The sequence below is a fragment of the Dreissena polymorpha genome, chromosome 7 (assembly GCF_020536995.1).
Source record: "Dreissena polymorpha isolate Duluth1 chromosome 7, UMN_Dpol_1.0, whole genome shotgun sequence".
NCBI lineage: Eukaryota > Metazoa > Mollusca > Bivalvia > Myida > Dreissenidae > Dreissena > Dreissena polymorpha.
The window spans coordinates 28,362,442-28,385,860 of NC_068361.1; the positions used below are offsets into that span (position 1 = coordinate 28,362,442).

At 36.2% G+C, this 23,419-nt stretch overlaps 2 protein-coding genes across 9 annotated transcripts in view; both read right to left on the bottom strand.

Annotated features, from left to right (window-relative positions):
• Positions 1–23,419, bottom strand: part of LOC127836879 (uncharacterized) — a 339,553-nt gene that overhangs the window by 149,282 nt on the left and 166,852 nt on the right. The gene's annotated exons all lie outside the window — the stretch shown is intronic.
• Positions 1–23,419, bottom strand: part of LOC127836852 (probable serine/threonine-protein kinase tsuA) — a 404,515-nt gene that overhangs the window by 61,823 nt on the left and 319,273 nt on the right. Inside the window, exons 3-4 of one of the 7 annotated variants that reach the window (XM_052363483.1) lie at positions 616–1,821; positions 175–339 (exon numbers count right to left, since the gene is read on the bottom strand). The exons of 5 other annotated variants lie outside the window; for them this stretch is intronic. In XM_052363483.1, coding sequence (XP_052219443.1) covers positions 175–339; positions 616–1,821 — 1,371 coding nt within the window. Of the gene's footprint in view, positions 1–174; positions 1,822–23,419 lie in introns of all 7 variants that reach the window. One more of the 7 variants, XM_052363482.1, reaches the window with a different exon arrangement.

A 23,419-nucleotide genomic window follows, 5' to 3' on the forward strand; every position in this document is an offset into this window, starting at 1 on the left:
TATCAACTTACATAGAAAAAATATTTGTTTGTATTTTTTGCTTTATGCTCGCCTGTGAAAAAAAGATTTTTTTTATCTTAATTTTGTTCACACGCTAAACTTATGGTGGGCTAAAATCTGTAAAACATATCTTCAATTTGTTGTGGCCCAACTTAATTGAATACAATTTCTTACCTACATAAAGGCTTGGCATGCCTTTAATGTGACCAAACAGCACCACGTGTGGCGCCACCGTGTCATCTAAAGAGATGGTTCTCCTCACGTCTTGAGTCACAGATTGTGTTGTTGTTGGCAAGGACAACTGGGCACTGGCTCCTATTACTGTGTTCTTTTTTGGTGCTGTAACAGACATTTTGTACGAGTTTGGCGTTTTTGTTTGTGCTGCTTTATTTTTAAAAATTGCATCAACAATTTTTTTTATTAGGGGAAATGTTGTCTTTTTGTTCTGTTTATCATTGTTACTGGATTCAAGTGATTTTATAAAGTTATGTTTTTTTGCCCATGGTTCCCTCAATTTCTTATCTTCATATGTACTGTCCTCTTTACCCTTAATGGTTGGTGTACCTTTCATAACATTATTATAATTTGTAGTAGTTTCTTTTGTTGCTTTCTCACCCTGTTGTGTAGATTTCTTGTCTTTTATTGTAAGTTCACTGGGTTTTGCAGCTTTCTTGTCTTCTATTTGTTTACTCTGTTTAGTAGCTTTCATGTCTTCTATTTGTTTACTCTGTTTAGTAGCTTTCTTGTCTTCTATTTGTTTACTCTGTTTAGTAGCTTTATTGTCTTCTATTTGTTTACTCTGTTTAGTAGCTTTCTTGTCTTCTATTTGTTTACTCTGTTTAGTATCTTTTTTGTTTTCTATTTGTTTACTCTGTTTAGTGTCTTTCTTGTCTTCTATTTGTTTACTCTTTTTAGTAGCTTTCTTGTCTTCTATTTGTTTACTCTGTTTATAAGCTTTCTTTTCTTCTGTGAGTTTACTCTGTTTAGTAGCTTTCTTGTCTTTTGTTGCTTGTTCACTCAGTTTGGCATTAATCTTGTCTTCTGTTCTTTCTTTACTCTGTTTATTGCCATTTTTGCCTTTTGTTGCCTTTTGTAGGTTGTCCAATATGTTAATTAGCTCGCTTACCGCAACATTTTTTCTATTGATCCCATTACCTCCACTGTTTATCGTTTCCTCCGATGGCCTTTTGTACCAATTATTGACTTTCTGATATTTTGGAGTATTAATGTGCCTTTTTTGACGAGGCAAATCAGCTCTATCAGAGTTTTTTCCAAGATTTCTCTTCCCTGCAATGTTTCTTAGTGATTTCTCCAGTCTATAACCTTGATTATGGTTTCTTTTTACACTGGGCCCTTTCTTTTTTTGTGATTGCATCCTTGCTCTGTAGTCACTCGTCATGCCTGCCTTGTCAACCAACATGCCTCTATTGTCATTCATTATGCCATTATTGTTACTCAACATGCCTTTATTGTCATCCACCATGCCTCTATTGTTACTCAACATGCCACTATTGTCATTCATTATGCCTTTATTGTTACTCAACATGCCTTTATTGTCATTCACCATGCCGCTTTGGTCATTAAACATGCCTCTGTTGTTACTAGCCATGCCTCCATTATTATTCATTTTGACTCTATTGTCATTCACCATGCCTCTATTGACATTGACCATGCCTCCATTGTCATTAAACATGCCTCTATTGTTACTCACCATGCCCCTTTTGTCATTCAACATGCCTCTGTTGTTACTCAACATGCCTTTATTGTCATCTACCATGCCTCTATTGTCATTCACCATGCGGCTGTTGTCATTTACCATGCCTCTGTTGTCATTCACCATGCCTCTTTTGTTACTCACCATGCCTCCATTATCATTCATTTTGGCTGTATTGTCATTCACCATGCCGCTTTTGTCATTCACCGTGCCTCTATTGTCATTTACCATGCCTCTGTTGTCATTCGTCATGCCTCTGTTGTTTCTCACCATGCCTCCATTATCATTCATTTTGGCTGTATTGTCATTCACGATGCCGCTTTTCTCATTCACCATGCCTCCATTGTTATTCATCATTCCTTCGTTATTATTTTTAAGCAATTCTTCTTCATTTTTTTTCCGCAATTCTTCTTCATTTTTTTTCCGCATTTCTTCATTCTTTTTCAAACTTGCTCGGTACCGAGCAAGTGCCTGTTCCAGTTCATAACCTTCAAATAGACTCAACTTAGGATATTCATGCCGTTTATGTGTTTTTGGATTCGAATTTCTATAACCTCCCATATCTTCGGGCTTCCAGGATAAATCGTCAGCAAGAATGTGGTTCTTTGACCTGCTCTGGCGTGTTTGTGGAAAATCATTATTGTAACTGGGGGCCCGTTTTGCCTGACCTCTAGTCTCTCCATGGACCACATGGTCTGCCAGGTAATATTCGTCTTCTCCAGGTCTTCCATCTTCAACTGCAAAGATATAACACAAGACTTAGTGTTTTTTTCTGTATATGATGCTTGTTTTATTCAGGTTAACATTGTTGGTATCCGGAGAAGCGCCCCCCCCCCCGGAGAACTGCCCCCCGGAGAACTGCCCCCTTATTTTAAAGGTGGCGGAGAGGTGCCCCCCCATCAAATCGGTAGGGGCGGAGATTTGCCCCCCTGTCAGAATTTAGTAGGCAGATATCTGCCCCCCCATCAAATCTGTAGGGGCGGAGAACTGCCCCTCCCCCCCCCGCTGTCATATTAGTTATTAATTACGTAGTGAAAACAATACTTAGGGGTAATTTTACGTTATCGCCGTACACATTTTATCCGGTAACAATTTAATTTCAGTACAAGTATATTACCATTTATCGAACTGAATAACACAAATTGTCTAGAGGCATGTGATAATACTGTTTAAGGCACTTGGTGCGCATCTGCACCACTCACTATACATGAATGCCATGTAAAAGTCGTGTTTTAATAAGAGCGCGAAACATAGTCGAGATCCACACAGGAAACGCGTGCGTGTTAATACTGGCCAACTGTCGCAACTAAATATAGACGTGCAACTCAGTACTTATGGAGGAAAAGTTACATCGGAATTAATTTACATTATAAAGATAGTATTGACCCATGGAAAAAAACATAAATTTACGTATAAAAAAGGAAATTAATAGGCAAAGCATTAATTTAGCTGACTTGAAGAAAAAAGTAGAGTGAAGTCGAATTTATAATCAATTTATTTATGTTGTTTAGTTAATTCATGTGTCATACAAAATAACATACATAAATACACACGTTACACATATTACGGCAACAGTTTGCATTTTGAGCAGATCATGTCGACATGCCAACAAACAAAATCGGTAACAGTTGCTTTAATTAGCAGCTAATTAGGCAGGCAGAGAACTTGTTACCGTTAACGATAAGCACCGCGATCTTTTAATCTTTTAATTGGTAGACCAGATTGACCTTTATTGTTAAGAACTTGTTAGCTTTGAATAAAGCCGCATACGGGTTTATTATATTGAACCGTCCAAATCCGTAATTGGCGAAAACAAACAAATAAATTATTGTTTTCAGCTTGCATAAGGATGGATTAAATTGCATGCTAATTGTTTGTTTTAATTACGGGGAAAATATCAAATAATTCAGCCCCGAAAACTTTTTATTAGCAAAAAGTGATTTGTTTTTCTTTGTTCACATAGACGAAAATCCCGTGATTATCAAGATGGCGATGTCCATGCCGAGGCAGGTATTTTTTGCTGTTTTATAACTTTTATTTCTTGTACAACTTTATATTACTTTTGAAATTTCACTCAATTTCCAGACATAATAGCAAGAAAGTTACTGGCGTTATTGTCATTATAATACTCGCTTTATATATCGCCGCGAAATTTCTTTAATTAGGGGGCACTTCTCCGGGTCATCAATTCTGACAGGGGGGCAGTTCTCCGCCCCTTATTAATCAGCAGGGGGGCAGTTCTCCGCCCTATAAAAAAACAGTGAGGGGGCAGTTCTCCGCCCAGTGAAAAATCTTTGGGGGGGCAGTTCTCCGGGGGGGCACTTCTCCTAGAGCCAACATTGTTGACTGTTGAGTTACAAATATGTTGTTTGGTGCTGTCTAACCTTTGCCGTTAAGTGTGAATGAAAATAATTGATATTTTTACAAGTTTAAACTTTTTCGCATAAAAGCTTGAAGCTGACACACAAAAAGGCTATATTATTCTTAACAATCGAGTCATGTAGGGCTGTATTCTCTACAAAAATTACCATAGTTTACTCGAATGCATGTTTTACTTATTAGACTATTGTTCTGGTTTTATCTTATGGAGATAGTGGTAGGGCATGATTAGGTGTTCACTTCTAAATCCCTGAAATATGATAAAGTTAGAGACTAAAGTAAATCAAAGCGCTGAAGGCACTGAAGCTGTTCGCTATTGCATAATTTAAGACGCAATTCATTTTTCAAAAATTATCGCAAGTTTGAAATGAACACACGCCATTCACATTTATGAAGAGTGTGTCCTAACGCACGGGTCGAGCTTTGTGTGCACTTTTTGTCATCCTATTTATTTCATAGAGATAACTTAGACAAAATAAAAACAACATGGCCTTTTTTGAAAGTTCTGAAAGCATAGAAAGTATGAAATGGCAGTGAGAACTGAATATAAAGACAATTTGCAATCACCATCATATTAAGTGAATATTGTTGGAATATCGAATACCTATCTCACTAAGAATATAATTTCATGATGAAAATTCACTTTACAAAACTTTTAATTTTTGACACCTTATACAAATTCAAAATATACATAGAGAATACTAGGTTAGCGTTGAATACAGAGAAGTTTATGTTGCGAGGCTTAGAACGCCGGAAGCGCGAGCCTTGGCGAGCGCTTTCGGTGTTCGAGCCGAGCAACATAAACTTCTCTGTATTCAACGCTAATCCTAGTATTCTATTTATCCCATTTGATTTTTTCAACATGACATTTAACAAAAATATATCTAATGGCCTTAACAATAATTTTAATTAAGTCATAAAAGCGCTTAAAATCTAACAAATGTAACCATGCGTAGTGATATACATGTATTTGTTCTGGTACGCAAAATAGTCTTTAAAAAATTCACACACAAACTGTAAAACAAGTAAATATATCACCATATGCCTACATTCAATTTTACGCAGTATGCGAATTTTAACACATTACGACCGCGAAAAGAAGATTTTACTTTACCATAATTCATTTTATTTTCGAAAGAAAATGATCAAAATCCAATATGGCGGCGATTGCTCCTGACAAAATGCTGTCGATGTCAACATACATGTACACCATCGACGACCTAGTTCTGGCTACCATAACTTTAAATGTCGCTTTTTATGATTTTTGACTGGCGCGACTTTGTACAGGTCTGTCAATACAAATAAACTGTCGCTGAAGTTTCTTTAGCTATCGAAGACCTTGACAAATTTGACGAGTAGACAAAACAATTGCAGCGACTGACACTTTATTTGACAAAATATACAGGGCAATACGTTTTCCGACTTCGAACGACGAATTTAAGGACGCGCAGAACGTGTTTTTTTATATAATGTTATGGGTATCCGGTATGCCGTGTGTGATCCGATGCATCAATGGCGCCCATGTTATAATCATTTACCCGAGAACAGGGAACGACACAAGTACAAACAAAAATCAAAACACGTAAGAACTAGTATCTTACCTTTAATTATCCTTTAAAATTCATCTTATAATCCATTTAACTCAATAATTGAAGATTTTGCATCTAGGGTCTTTAATAATTATTTTAGCATAGTTAAATAAAGACCCTTATGTCATTCTATCACTTTATTCAAATGAGTTTATGAACGCGATAAACTTTCTTCTTCGTCACACGCTACGTCATGTACTCTACATTACTGCTGTTCAAATGAACCGGAGCAGTTTATCTAATAATAGCCGTTGGTAAACTCGGTTGCATTTGCAGATTTCTGCATACAAACATAATTATGTTTAAACTTGCACAATGTTTTATTTATCTATGGTATATGCCCTTATTGTACGAGAAAATAATTTAATATATAAATACACAAAGAATGGAAAACATTCCAGTACACAACAGATAAATGAGTAGAAAATACCCGTGTACAAAATGGGACGTTCCCAATTCCAGTGTGGTGCTATTTTTACCAGCTTATACTTTACACAGCTCTATGCCTAACGTGAATTAAATAGGAAAGCAAACATAGCAGATTATTCATGAACTGTGCGATATGTGTATGGCTTGTTGTACGTTCTTAATATTTAAGTTAAATGTCAAAAGTATATGCTTTGGTTATAAACAATGCACATTACACGAAATAAGGAAAATGTGATCAATTGACAATTCAGATATGTCGACATACAGTACATGTAGAAAACATGTGAAATAGGTCGCGTTTATAATAAATCGTCAAAAAAAATGGGGGAAATGACGCAATAAGTATGTCATTTTATGACGCCATCAATCAGCTGATTCATTATACGGATGGCGAAAAATTATGTCATATGACTAGATTTAAAGGTTGAAGGTCGTATAATTTTGAAGCTTAAGTTTTGTCGACTTTGTTTCTTATGAAAAATCATTCAGTGGTAAAGTAAATATAAATAAAAAAATAACAAAACAAAAATCGTGTAATTTTATATTTTATTTCAACAGTTCTTTTGGTGAATATGTCATATATATATTTTTCTGCAAAATATGCACATTTTCTTCTAATGGGTGACCTTAAAATTCGATCAATGAACCAAACAATATCGACCTAATTTTAGCGCATATCGCATGACGTCATTTAAAAAGTAGTCCGTGCACGCGACAGGTATATTCCACAGTGTTGAATACAAGCAAGTATATTCCACAACGTGTTATACCGTCAATGTCGCGGTGAAAATGGGATAAAAGAAGATCATTGATGAAAATAAATAAACAAATAAATCTGCGAGTAATACTTTTTTCTCATCAATAAGGTAGTCATCAAGACAGCCCTGTTGACCCGTACATTGTTGTTTATGCATTACTTGTAACCCTAGCAGTTCGCACGGTGTCAACAACTCTTACCTAATTATACCGGTAGGCAGGGCTCTCGGAAACGCTTAATCCAGCGTATTTGTACGCATAAATTTTAAAAATGACGCTTATTGGAAACCAATTGAGAGTTCAAAGGAGGCACCTTTTTGCATAACTGGGTTCTTCAAGTCAATCCATTAACCCTTTCAGTGCAGGAACCGAATTTTGAAGGCCTTTGCAAACAGTTTGGATCCAGATGAGACGCTACAGAACGTGGCGTCTCATCAAGATCGAAACTGTTTGCTATTCTGATAGTATTCTTTAAAAAAAATCGAAGAAAATGATAATTTTAGAAATTCAGCAGACGACATTTTAACAGACGACAAATTTCCCAGCATGCAAAGGGTTAACAAACAAAACCTGTAAAGCAACCTCCTATTTAAACTCAAGCCAACACAATTCATTTCCTCACACCTGTTTAAAATCCAATTAATCAAATTAAGTAATGTTTCTAAATTGTCCATAGTTTTTTCACATCCAATCCTCTATGGAGCTAACCCCTAATGCTTTATCTGACAGTATGAGCATGCATGCTTCCAGTAATGTAGTAATGATTAACCCTTTGCATGCTGGGAAATTTATCGTCTGCAAAAATGTCATCTGTTGAATTTCTAAAATCTTGCTTTTATGTTCTGTTCATTTGGTTTTCAGACACAAAACATTGTTTGGTCGATTAATAGTATAGTACTTCAAATTGCGAATAAAGAAACTCATGGAAAAATGGTGGATTTTATACGAAAAATGATAAAACTGCATCGATAATCATCATGATTTAGATGATCAGTACGTATTTCGACAAATAAAATATCAATATGTCCATTAATGTTACAAAATGTTACATTTTAGTTTACTAAGGTATTTGAGGAAATTCAAATGTTTAAAGAGTCGGATGCCAAATTTTCATGGACACTTCTTTTACCGATCATCTCAATGACAATGACACTTGTATTCCAGATAACTCGACACTTTTTACCAGATATTACACACTCTACTTAGTGAATCAGAAATGCGGAATTCACTGTGGAATACATACCCTGTACTGTTATAGTAAGCAGGCGATAAATAAAAATGTATGTACATGTACTGGCGTAAATTAAAAACGAATATGATTATGATTTTGTATAAACGTGAAAGATAAATGTGAAAATACTAGTAATTCAATATGTCTGATGAGTACAGTCTATATGACCTTACATTTTCCAGTTTTTGATTCACCCAACAGATGGATTTTAGCGTAGAACACAAGCTTAAACAATTTTAAAGTACATTCTTTGTAGTGAAACGACTGATCTAAAGCATGTATAATTATGTCCTAATGAAGGTACTAAGGCCATTTACTTATAATATACTAGATAGCATGTTATGAAACATCGCTCTGTGGATCTGCAACTTAGAGATAAATATCAGCAGCGCTGCAGGTCCGAAAGTCTTGTGGAACTTTTTGGCTCAATGTTCGTAAATTAAAAAATTAGCAATAATGGAACAGGCGGTCGATTAAATCACATGATAGTGGTGTCAAAGTTGTGTATACCAATCGTTGTTATCAATATAAACACAACACATTCTGCATATGAACTTGGATATATACATGACATAATTATATATTACAGGATGAGCGAATTGGAGTTAATGAATGTTACCTTTTATTCGTTTCTTTCCATAAATGCTGCATACAAGATTTCATAACATATCTAAATTTAATATCTAAATTTAAAGCATTAGTATGCGACACTTAAATTACAACAATTTATTTTTTTTTTAAAGGGGCTTTTTAACAGATTTAGCCATGTATTGAAGTTTGTCATTAACTGCTTTATATTGATAAATGTAAACATTAGATCTTAAAAACTCCAGTAAAAAAAAGAAAGAAAAAAGTAACCCTCAACTAGGCTCGAACCACTGACCCCTGAAGAAAAAGTCTATTGCTTAGACCACTCGGCCATCAATGCTTATACAATGAGTGGTTGTATACTTTATATAAGCAATCCTCGAAGTATCACAAACTATAACAACAACAACAGATCTATCCAAATTATTCAATCGTTTCCCGTTGCAACGCTTTATAATTTTAAGGGTCTTTTAATCGTCAAAAGATGCATATAATGGATATTTTAGAGCATGGTAACTGTTCAGTATTACTGTTTCCTAAAAAAATATCATAACTACAACGAAAATTTGAGAAATCTGAAACATTTTTTTTTAAATGTTGTCAATTTACCAAAACGTGAAAAGACCCCTTTAATAACTTTTTGTTTTGATATTTCACTTAGTCAGCTCAATATAATTTAACTGAGATAAGGTTTAAATGTAATTACCTAAGCATGATTGTTTGATATTGTTTCTGCTTTTTTCATGTTTTATTTTTTATTTTCAAAACAAGATTTGACAATCATGAAGACACATGTATACCGCATTATTAACTCTCAATCGCTTTTCTCATCAGTATTTACCAGTATATACTTGTTAGTCTACTTAATTAATTAATCTTTAGCTTTGATGCAAGTAGCCACAGTTTTGTATTGGCATCTTATTCACCAAGTATAGTGTTACTTTACATAGGACTTTATGAAGAACAAATGTGTATTTTCCGTTTTAGGATCCCTTGGCTCCCCTTATCTAGAGGCCTGCTATATAATTAAAGTTAAACACAATCGTGTTAATCCACATGATCCGTTGTGTTTTCATCTCTCCAAATCTCGAGTAACCACCAAAAAACAAGTTCATTATGTAGACAATTATTTCACTTGAAATATATTACTTCAGAAATATCATTTGAATCTTATTTAAAAATTGCACTTATAATATTAATTTTATAAATTAATAGTAATGAGATTTTGAAAACAAACAACGCGATTGGTTATATTTCACATGTGTATGTTATTACGTTATGCATAGATTCCCAATGTGTCGCGCTTGTCTTGTTTGGTAAGAATAGCCATAATATACATAAATGCTTTTCAGGTAGAAGATAAAACTACGTTATCAGAGTGCCCAATTTGTTGAAAGTCTCTGTTATCCGAAGTGTCCTATATCATGAATCAAAGTATCCGCAACTTCATGAATACCACCTATTAAAAAATGCTCTATCTTCCTTTATTTTTCATTGAATACTATCAAAATTTCAGTATTTGAAGCACATTGATTACTCCAAATGCTGGAATGAATTCAACCGAACTTTCTATTTTAGGAGCACAAATCTACCATTTTACCCTGATTTTTTTCTTCCCGATATAAAGGGATACACCATTTATCATTTGACCATGTGCCTTGTCCCAAAAACTAATTGTTAGAACATAACTTTTGAAGAAAACTGAGGAACTTATCTACTTATCTACATGAGTACTGCACAGTTATGCTTCACGCAACGGGAAATTTTGTCACAGATTGCAGGCGTATTCAAGGATTTAATCTTATACATTAAGATTTAGGCAAAAACTGCAAGAAAAACTGTCTTGTCCACTTAAGATATTTGCAAATGTATTTCAATAACTTGAGATATTTTAAACAAGAAATATCTTTTAAAAGATATACGGTGTTGATGTTGTAGTGTTTGCGACCAGTGAAAGGAGATGGAATGAAGCGACCATGTATTTTAATGAAGGTAGTGAGTGATAATAAGAAAATATATTTTACTGTATCAACAAAAAAGAAATGAAGAACAAGAAGAGGTCAAATTGTATGTTTTATTGTCAATAAGTATTGTAATGACTAGGTTTTCATAATTGAAAGAGTAATAAATTAGTTTCAATAGTAAAAAAAAACATAATCGCCACTGAAATACTATGAACATAATGTTGGAATGAAATAAAGATAATGTGTTATAAATGTGAAGATGTTAGTAGAATGTAAACATAAAAGACTCAATATTGCAAGCATCATAGTGATATGAATTTTTTGCAGAAAGACAGAACATTATATAAAAAATGAACAAAACAAAGTACAAAGAAACATATTTACACTAATAAACACAAATATGGATTAGAATAAATCATAGACAGATATATTTCCAACACCTATAGACAATACCAAACTTCCAGATTGATGTCAGACCTTTGGTCTGACGGATTGACAAATTCTGTCAGACCAGATGAAAGTTTGTCAGACCAAACAAAAAGAGAGAAAACACAAAATGGAATGACGGTTACACATAGTATTTATTTATATCATAATGGCATATATCAAGTATGTACTATCTAGTTATATCATAAAACAAGTATGTTACTATACAGATATAATCAGATATCGGAATAGAGATTGGAATTCAAATAATTGATTATCTTCTTCTCATTGTCTCCTTCCTCCTGAAAATCTGAACAGTAATCACTCTTGTCATCTTTACAGTATTGATAATTGATTTGTTGAGTTTCTGCGTCAAAGTCTACGACATTATCAGGTTCAGCAGTCTCCTGCTCATCTGAGGTACCTTTAATTAATAGACAGGGGACAAAAATATTTCTAAACTGCACTCGTCCTGCAGGACAAGTGCATTAAAATTTTCACTCGTCCTGCCAACACATGATCTTGTCCTTCAAATATGTGTGAAATAAAGATTGCAAAGGGCTGATATGATTAATACAGTTTCTTATATCACTGCTAAAATGCTGCTTACTCAGTTATTCATGCCAGCTGATCACAAAAGCAGTGAAATAAGTTACTTTATTTATGAGGAACACAAATTAATAAATGAAGAACATTTTTTGTTTTCCTTTTTTCTAATGCTCGTGTGCTTTCCGTTTCGGACGTTTGAACATCGCTCCCGCCAACTTTAAAGAACGCTCGTTTGTCAGTCCTTTTCTGACGAAATTCAGACTGGTTTAAAGCCGTTCTTCGGGGTTAAATAATTCTTTAAAAATCAATACTTACAGTGAATGCAGTCGGATGGTTCCCTGTCAACATGGACGCGCAAAGTTTACACCAAAAAGTCAATATTTACTCGGGACACAGTTTTGCATAACAACGCGCACCTGCTGTATGAAATTTACAATTGCAATTTCCGGTTCATTTGCGTTCTACTTTCGGAATAGATATGCTTTAAGACAATGATTTTATTTAATGAAAACGAGTCTTACTTGTCAGAAAATACATATTTTATTGTCAGCTTATTTTCACTCGTCCTGTAGGACGAGAGCTTCAGGAAAATCCACTCGTCCTGTCAAGATTTCACTCGTCAATACGAGCGGACGAGTGGTATTTTTGTCCCCTGATAGATGATGAATCACTTGAGTCTCGACAAATTTGTTTTGCCAATATTCTCAATATAATAGTATCTGTACCAGGTAATGCTTTGGTAAGAAACCTCAGCATATCAGGCAAATCTCACAATACACATAAAGACAATAAAAATTAGTTGTGAAATAATCTTTTGGAAAGAAGACAACAATATTTTGAAAACGAAATCACCTGAAAACAATTATACGTCAAAGTTATTTTCGCTTCGCAATGCTGTTTACATTGAAGACAATAGACTGATACGGAAAAGCATGAGTTTAGAAAAACCCACTTATCACCCTGATACAAACAACGCTGGTCAATTAAATCAACCAATGATAGCTTACTTTAAATAATAACAGTTGATACGGTGTGTGATTTTGAAAGAATTATAAATGTGTCATGTTTATTTCTACCAGCGGATTAGTGGGGTTTTCCAAAAAGTTGATTTTTCCGGGATACATATATTGACATATGCGAGCACCTTGCTGCATGGTCCCATCTCTCGAACTTTGCGAATTGACATTCACATATAAGAGTGGAACTACTACTTTATAGATCGCGGGCTCAGCGAAAAACGGTCGTAACTGACTTTTTGTAAACTTTTCAGTACAATAAAAAAAAAATTAATATTTTATTTATTTTTATCAGTAATACAAAATTATTTTGCATAAATGTAGGTATTGTACATTCATTGAAAGTTCACACAATATACCTTTATTGGAATTATTGTAGTCAGAGATATTTGTTAAATATCAAGATACGACTGTTTTGCGCTTAAAATCTTGTAATGTTTGATTATATTTTTTATGCAAAAAGGTCGTATCTGAAAATCAGATCAGTTTTTTTCAAATTCTGTTCATATGCCTTAATATGAAGACTTTTATCTGGAATACTTGAAATATGTGTTTATTGAAATATTTTTTTTAATGAAGGAAGAAAATACAAAAATTTACATTTATTTGAATTCAAGTTGGATTAAATGGAGTACATGAAATGCATTGCATTGTGCTTGTTTTTTACCAATAACTATATCTATAAGGTATTATCACTTATTTGATTTTTTTTTAATTATTTAAATGTATGCAGACATACTAGTAACAGAAAAATGATCAATACACAGTGAGTGGGGGCCTGTACAGAATTATTAAGTAGAAGACCAATACATAAGAAGAAACAAGTTATTGTCATATCTTTAAATCTTTCATAAAGCATTTAATATTTGTATTGTAATTATTTTAATTCAATAGAGTTCAAGTCAAAACAAGTCTTTTCAGCTTATTTTAATTAAAAAAAAAAAGAACTTTGTTATTTAAAGCAGGCCTATAACCCTCTTTCTGAATTCAAATACAAACTACAATGTTTTCAAATATATTTATTGTGATATACAAAAAATGTTAAGACAAAAACTAGTACAAAATTCTATTGATCTTTTTCCTACCTTTTGACCATCATTATTATAATTGTCTCAGTCTGACATGTTACACATTGGTACCATTGTCTCAGTCTGACATGCTATGTACTGGTATCATTGTCACAGTTTGGCATGATACATACCGGTACCATTGTCTCAGTCTGACATGCTAGTACCATTGCCACAGTCTCACATGCTACTTTCTGGTATAATTGTAACAGTCTGACATGCCACGCACTGGTACGACAGACATTTCCAAAAGTGTCGGACCGTTGGACCTGACCGACGTTTTAAAGACAGGTCCGATTGAAAATGCCATTTTGCCAGTCCGAATGTCCGGGAAATAAGTCAAGACGAAAAGTTGATTTATTTTATAGAATTCGTTCCAGTGTGCGATCATTTGAGAACGAATATTCCTGGGCATTCCGGAAATTTGCGCTTGGTAACAATTTCGTCCGGTCTTTTATTTATCGATTTCTAATTGGTTAGCGGCTGGCAAAGAATGAACGGTAACTGACGAAACCTCTTCGCTACATTCCGAAAAATCTTACGATTCTGCGAAATGCTGCTAATGTCCGCCATCTTGAAATTTTAAGTGATCGATTTATAGCCATGTTAAGCACTGCAGTAGCATATTGTAAAGCAATATGTTAACCGAATTATATATTGATTACATATTTGCTAGGTTACTGGTTACTCGTTTACATTTTCTACATTCAATCGAAATGTATAAAGCACATTTTATTATATGTGCAAAACATGTACATGTTTTCGGACTGTCGTATTCGGATACAGTATGATTCGTCAATTTTAATTTAATTTATATTTTAATTTATTTTCGACGTTCTTTATAACATTTTTATAGAATGACGATACACATGCGGTGATACGGATGGTATGGTTTATAATATTTCGCATTGTAGTCAGCAGAAATTGCAACTAGAAATACTACAAAAAAAGTACAATAAGCTAGGTCACTGGGGGTGTCCCCCATAGGGACCCGTTGGGGTCCTGCGATTCCAGACCCCTAGCTTAATTTTCCGGATTTCAAATTTGGGTCAATCAGGGCTCAACATTAACCGAAAAACCAACTTGCCCTACCGGGCAAGTTCTTAGGAAATCTACTTGCCCCGAACGTAAAGCCGCTTGCCCAAACATGAAATATCACATTAACTGTAAACCTCATATTTTTTAATAAAGATCTGATCAAAATGATACACCACAAAACCTTTTTTATTTTTGAACATTTAACAAAATGATTGCTGCAATTTAAGTCTAATGAAAGTCTAAATTACATGCTCTTTGTTCTTTTTTGCACTTGCCCGGGCGGACAACTAGATTATAAAATAACTTGCCCAGACCCAACTTTTACTTGCCAGGGGCAATAGGACAACCATCAATGTTGAGCCCTGTCAATTGACACCCCTGGAATTAAGAAAACAAATATGTAACCATACAACTTATCGACTTAGGAAAACAACCAACACTTAGTATTTATGGAGCATCTGAGTTGTTGCCAAACGACATAACACTTAACTTCGCAAATATATAAATACGATATATATGTTTGCACATTGATGTTTCGGTCCTATGAATCCCAGTCCGGTCCTGCAAATTATCTAAGACTACCGGACCGGATGTCCTGTGGACTTAAAATACTTTTGGGAATGTCTGTGGTACTGTCACAGTCTCAGATGCTTCGCATTGGTACCATTGTCACAATCAGACATGCTACGTACTGGTATAATTGTCACAGTTTGACATGCTATATACTGGTATTATTGTCACAGTCTCAGAGGCTACATACTGGTATAATTGTAACAGTCTGACATGACATGTACTGCTTCAATTGTCACAGTCTGACATGACAGGTACTGGTACCATGTCACAGTCTCAGATGCTACCTACTGGTATCATTGTCACAATCTGACATACCTCGTACTGGAATAATTTTCACAGTCTGACATGCTACCTACTGATACAATAGTCACAGTCTCACATGCTACCTACTGGTACCATTGTCACAATCTGACATGCTACGTACTGGTTTAATTGTCACAGTCTTACATGCTCGGTGCGGGTAAAATTGTCACAGTCTGACATGCTAAGTACTGGTATAATTATCACAGTCTACCATGCTTTGTACTGGTACCATTGTCACAGTCTAACATGCTATGTACTGTACCATTGTTGCAGTGTGACATGCTAGGTACTGGTACCATTGTCACTGTCTGACATGCTATGTACTGGTACCATTGTCTCAGTGTAACATGCTACATACTGGTACCATTGTCACAGTCTCACATGCTACTTACTGGTATAATTGCCTCAATCTAACATGCTACATACTGGTATAATTGTCACAGTCTCACATGCTACGAACTGGTACCATTTTAAATTTTTAACAGACTTAAATGCTATGTACTGGTACCGTTGTAGCAGTCTGACATGCTACCTACTGGTATCATTGTCACAGTTTGACCAGCTATGTACTGGTTCAATTGTCACAGTCTGACATGCTACATACTGGTATAATTGTCACAGTCTGACAGGCTACGTACTGGTAAAATTGTCACAGTCTCACATGCTACGTACTGGTACCATTGAAATAGTTTGAAATGCCATGTACTGGTACCATTGTCACAGTCTCATAAGCTGCGTACTGGTATAGTTGTCTCAATCTCACATGCAACATGCAGGTATAATTGTCACAGTCTTACATGCTACATACTGGAACCATTGAAACAGTCTGATGTGACACATACTGGTACCATTGTAACAGTCTGACATGCTACATACTGGTATCATTGTCACAGTTTGACCAGCTATGTACTGGTTCAATTGTCACAGTCTGACATGCTACATACTGGTATAATTGTCACAGTCTGACAGGCTACGTACTGGTAAAATTGTCACAGGCTCACATGCTATGTACTGGTACCATTGAAATAGTTTGACATGCCATGTACTGGTAACATTGTCACAGTCTCATAAGCTGCGTACTGGCATAATTGTCTCAATCTCACATGCTACATGCTGGTATAGTTGTCACAGTCTCACATGCTACGTACTGGAACCATTAAAACAGTCTGATGTGACATGTACTGGTACCATTGTAACAGTCTGACATGCTAGGTACTGGTACCATTGTCACAGTCTTACTTGCTACGTACTGGTATAATTGAAACAGTCAGACATGCTAGGTACTGGTACCATTGTCACAGTCTTACTTGCTGCGTACTGGTATCATTGAAACAGTCTGACATGCTAGGTACTGGTACCATTGTCACTGTCTGACATGCCACGTATTGGTATCATTGAAACAGTCTGACATGCTAGGTACTGTTACCATTGTCACAGTCTTACATGCTAAGTACTGGTATAATTGTCACAGTCGAACATGCTATGTACTGGTACCATTGTCACAGTCTAACATGCTATGTACTGGTACAATTGTAACAGTCTGACATGCTACCTACTGGTACCATTTTCACTTTCTGACATGCCACGTACTGGTAAAATTGAAACAGTCTGACATGCTACGCACTGGTTCTATTGTCACAGTATCACATGCTAGGTACTGGAACAATTGTAACAGTCTGACATGCTATGTACTGGTACCATTGTCACAATCTGAACTGCTACTTACTGGTATAATTGTCACAGTCCGAACTGCTAGGTACTGGAACCATTGTAACAGTCTGAAATGTTAAAAGTACTGGTATCGTTGTAACAGTCTGACTGGTTAATTGTGCTGGGACAATTGTCACAGTCTGACATGCTACTTACTGGTACCATTGTCACAGTCTATCATGCTACATACTGGTATTATTGTCACAGTCTAACATGATACATACCGGTACCATTTTCACAGTCTGACATACTAGTACTGGTACGATTGAAGCGTTTTTATTTATTTTTTATAAAGTACCAGAAATGGCTTTTTCCAATTAGGAAAAAAACTACAAATTTCCCAAATGCTGTAAAAAAAAAATGAAGAAAACATAAAAAAAACAAATTTTAATTAGTTTTTCTATGCAGCTCTATAGTATGACAACTTGACAACATTTAGTTATTAATTTTTAAGTATTTGGGAGCAAAATATCAAATATACCAATTTCCCAATATTAAGACTTCACAACGTGAATTTTCCCAATTTCTGGGATTTTCTCAAACAATTTGGCTGGAACCAATACTTTTCCCAATAGGTAACACAAATCACGGCATTATCTCAGTCTTTATGTACTGCTACCATGGTCTCATTCTCACATTCTAGGTACTGGTACCATTACACTATCATGTTTATATTCTTTCTCAGTGCAAAACGGTTGCAACTGCAGATACGACTGTTTTGCAATGAAAATAATTTCATTTTCAGATACGACCTTTTGCCAAACGACGGTTTTAGGGGTTTTTTTAAGCAGAATTTAGCTTAAATATTTTTTCAGATTATAAATATTGACATTAAAGTACAAAATATGCAATTAAGTCATTTTGTAAAAAATGTCAGTTACGACCATTTTGTGCTAAGCCCACGAAATATCCATTTGGAAATTTCCAGATGCTGTCACGGAATATACCGAGTTGCAACAGTTTGTATTTCAGATACATCGGAACACACTCTGCAAACTCTGTCTCTACGTTCAGAATATTTTACAATATAGAATCGCGTGATCCGAGTTATTTCGAAAAAAAAACGCGTATTACCGAACATGTGGGAGCTATTCTTATTGGAGGACACAATAGATCGAAAACATAAAAACGACACTGGTATTAAGGTATTAAGGTCTACATGTTTTGATGGCAAATATTGGAATCCCACGGAGCATCAGACGATGATTATTAAAGATATTTATTGTTTTTTTGAGTCGGACATTTCCGTCCGACAGAATTGCAAAATCGATCAGACCTTGTCATAATCTGTCAGATATGTCTGTCAGTCCAACGAAGTTTGGTATTGTCTGCACCTATATATTTCCTTAGTATCGGGGGGCTACCGCCCCCAAACCCCCGCTTTGTCAATAGTGGTAAACAACTGCGTACCGGTAAAGCGCAATCTAGCCTGTTATGTAGTGTTTAGTGTGACCGCTACGGCATGTAAACAATAGGTTTTTTTAATTGTAGAGACATGTGATTAATGTTATACTGCTTCGTAAACTACGGAGAAATGTTTTAATGTAATGTTTAGAGGATGTTTTGTATCATGACAGTTTTAGTTTATTGTAATTTACATGTAATTTACAATATATTCATATTTCATTTCAAATGATATGCATCAATGTTTACGGTGACTTTTGTATTATTAGCCAATGCACAATTCGAATTTTTTCATTTGGGACCTATCATGAATGAAGGTCATCGAAGGTCAAAAGTGACGTTAAACAGCTACGCCGAAAAATAAAGTCCTTAACGGTGTGTTACATTTACATTCTGTCCAGCCCATATGTTAAGTATTTGCGACGTCAACGCTATTTGCCGCAATTATGTATGTTTTACATTGACGTCATCATCATTATTGTTGTTTACTTTTATCCGACATTATTAAATAATCGAACCAAACAGATGTGTTCTAGTTCATAAGCGAAGTACCACTACCACATTAATATTGGTGCCGTGACATAACGATACAATGAATCTTCAGAAATTACATTCAATTCAATATGAACACCGAGGAGTAATTCAGTGTCATTTGCAGAATATTGAAGATGCGAAGTCAGATTCGATGCTGATAGAGTTTTCTACCATTCTCGAAGAATTGGAGACGAAAATGAAGATTTTAGAATCAATCAATGAGAAGATACTCTCTCAAACAGAAGTCGACGGTATTCAAGAAGAGATGCTAACGACAAAACAATACACGATTGACATGGAAATCAAATTTCGGAAATTGAAAGCCTTCCTGGAACAACATACTCAGCCCAAAGTACAAGCACCACCGCCGTTATCGCTATGAGAAACAGCATTGATCCAAGCGAATAACCCACAACCTCGTGTGTGGTTAAATCAGTCAACGGAGCAGCTTCATCCGTGGTTCAGTCAGTCAACTTCCGCTGGGACTCAGATCAAGGCGAACGCTCTTACGGCGACCAGCAATATCGTACATAATGACTTACATTGGCATAGACTTCCCAAACTTACATTGCCTTCATTTGACGGAGACATACTGAAATGGCAGGCGTTTTGGGATTGCTTTGAATCAACAATTAATTTTAACAGTAATCTTACGGACGTTTCAAAGTTTGCCTATCTTCAATCTCAACTTGAGGGAGCTGCTGCACGTACAATTGAAGGATTTGCGTTGACGAAAGGCCAACTATTCACGCGCTATAAACCTGCTACAGGAGCGATTTGGTAGTCCGCAGCGCATTGTACACCCCACCATGCAAGCTCTGATCCAGTTACCGGCTCCACGCAACACATTGAATAGCATGCGCAATTTTCATGACAAAATGGAAACTTACATGCGAGGCCTGGTGTCACTAGGTCAGCATCAAGACGGATACGGAAGTCTATTAGTACCAGTCATTTTAGATAAGATGCTGTCGAGTAAGAAAGAGTCTTGCTAGAGAACATGGAGATATAAACTGGCAATTGGAAGATCTACAACACGCATTGAAACGAGAACTCAATATCATGGAGGCCGGAAGCGCATGTAATATACCAGAAATGACGGAGTTTGTCAGCACAGCATCATTCAACGCCGGGTCAAACCCGAATGATCAATGCCAAAGACATCAAAAAGTAAGTCAAACATCGATTTCTTATTATTTGAAATGTGTGTTCTGTGGTGGAAATCATAAACATAAGGACTGTGCGAGTGTTCCTGACATGAAATCAAGATATGAACAAGTAAAACAGAAGTGACTCTGTTTTAACTGTCTCGGACTACATCAAGTTTCACAGTGCACATCTTGAAAACGTTGTCAAGTGTGTAAGAAAAAAACCATACGAGTATATGCAATAACCTGAATACCCAGAAACACAGGCAAGAACCGGAAGTGTTGCCAACAAGACCGGAAACAACTGTTCTTCATTCATCATCACAGAGACAAAAACAGGGCGTTCTTTTAAAGACAGCAATTAGTTCTGTGTACTCTGGTCAGATACACACCGACGCATGCATTCTGTTCGATGAAGGAGCACAGAATTCGTTCATCACTGAAGCGCTTGCGTGTGAACTTGAAGTGCAGCCAAATGGAACAGACCATTCAACTGGCAGCATTCGGCGACAAGAAAGATGGGATTCTGCACTTGGAGACAGCTACCATTAATCTGATCTCTGACCTGAAGGAGCGTATACCGATCAATGTGCTGATTGTTCCAACCATAGCTAACCCGATCAGCACGCGTTTCCAACACACTGCTGCACGTTTGCCCTATCTCAGGAAGTTGAAACTTGCACATCCAGTAACTGAACGTGAAAATTTCCACATTTCATTGCTGATAGGCGCTGACCACTACTGGGACATTATTGAAGACGAGGTTATTCGCGGAAAGGGGCCTACGGCAGTGAAGTCAAAAATAGGATACCTGTCATCTGGACCAGTCGGAGCAGGCAAGTTTGAATCACGTTTTCAACGTAATTACTTTGTGTGCAAACGAAACAAGTTCACTAGAACAATTTTGTTCCTTAGAAAGCCTGGGGATCATTCCACCAATAGATGAGCCAGAGAAACAAGACCGCTTGAATACATATCAACAGACGTCCATCGAATACTCTGATAACCAATACACGGCGTCTCTACCGTGGAAAAACGACCATGAGCCGTTACCATCCAACTACTACGTAGCTAAAGGAAGAAGGGATAGTATGATTCGATGGTTAAGTTGGAAACCACAAATGCTTCAGAAATATAGCGACATCATTGCAGAACAAGAAGAAAGAGGATTTATTGAACAAATAGACAAAAGCCCACCATCTTCTTCGATCATACATTACATTCCTTACCACCCAGTCATGATAGAGTCTTCTACAACGCCCATTCGTATTGTATACGATTGTAGCTGTAAACAGTTCCCTGACCAACCGAGCCTTTATGACTGCCTAGAGTCAACACCTCCTGTACTCAACGACTTGACATCAATTTTACTGTGATTTCGCCTACATAGATATGCAGTCAGCACAGATATCGAGAGGCGTTTTTGCATGTGGGTTTACATGAAAAATATCGCGATGCGACACGTTTCCTGTGGTTGAGTGACCTGAGCGATCCAGAGTCCCCTTTCGCAGCGCGACGTGCTCACCCTTCATACTGAATGCAACACTTCTCAAACATCTAGACCAGAACAAGACCAATCATGCATCACACATTTTGAGAGAAGATTTGTATGTTGACAATGTCCAACAATCTGAACTTGTAAACTACTTCCTAAATGCCCGAGCTTTGATGAATAGTGCCAGTATGAATCTGCAGTCGTGGACATCCAATAGTAAAACTCTAAGGGCTATCGCCGCAAGAGAAGGGTGCTCGATGCAGATGAGGTGACAAAAGTACTCGGCATGCGCTGGAAACTGGAAGAAGATCCCATGTCATCATACATCGTGAAATATCAACGTTGCACAAGTTGTGGTGCAGATACTCGACAAATGTCCCCGCAGCCACTGGAAACTGGGAGTCGTACATGAGCTCATCTCTGGAAGAGACGGTCTAACATGAGCTGCCTCGGCATGGACGTCGCCATCTTGTTTGTCACGTGGTTACTCCCTCTTATATTGTCGTTGTTCAGCAAGACGCCGTATCTCCTTCATTTCAATGAATGAGATACTACCCTTTAACTGAACAGCAACGAAGTGGCCAAAGTAAAATAGAAAATACGACCTCGATAGTTTTGCTTGAAAAATGGTAAATGGTCAGATGTCAATTGAATTGCTATTTCGAAAAGTTTTGCTTTGTTCTATGGTAAAATGTATATTGCAAATGGTTTTCTAGTTAATGTTTACTGAAACGCTATCTTGGAAGAGTTTCTTTGTTCCAAGACCAAAAGTTTATTTGAAAGTGCTATATAGAATATGTTTTAGTTGATTCTATATAGCAAACAGTGTCACGCCTTATCCGTCATGTTAAGGGATAAACCACAATACAATGTTATGACGTGGTTTCCTATTTTGTATTACACGTTGCTGTCTTATGACGGAATTATCTTTACTAGTTGGACAAGTACAGTTTACCAGATAGAACCACGATAAGCATGCTTAGGAATGAAGGCTATGTTACCGGGGAGCTATTTGCCTCTTCCAGCACAGTCATGACAGTCTTAGGAGAAAAAAGGAATGATAATCAAGTCAGTGCGACCAAAGAGGTATCCATAAGTTATTTTAAACGCGTCATGACATCGCTAATATATGTTGGTCAAAATGTGACCCCATCTTAGCAAGTTTGTCCTTGTGACCCATTACTTATAATTTCGGATCAGAGCGATAAAACACTTCATAATCATGAATTTCTTCTGGAGAATGTTTTGGCTAGTCATATTTGTCGATGGGTTATTGTGCTACAGCCATGAGTCTGTCTTGATCAACCAGAAATACATGTATTTGAAAAAATAATGCTCCGTGACAACTGTTTATGGCAATATTTCTGTTACTCAGACACGCGGTTTCATTTCTGAGCAAGATGGGCATTTACCAGCAACTTAAGGTGTCGCCGATCATGTGTTTTTCATATGGCCGGCTCTTATACATAGCATTCTGTATTTCATTAAGTACAATACAATAAAATA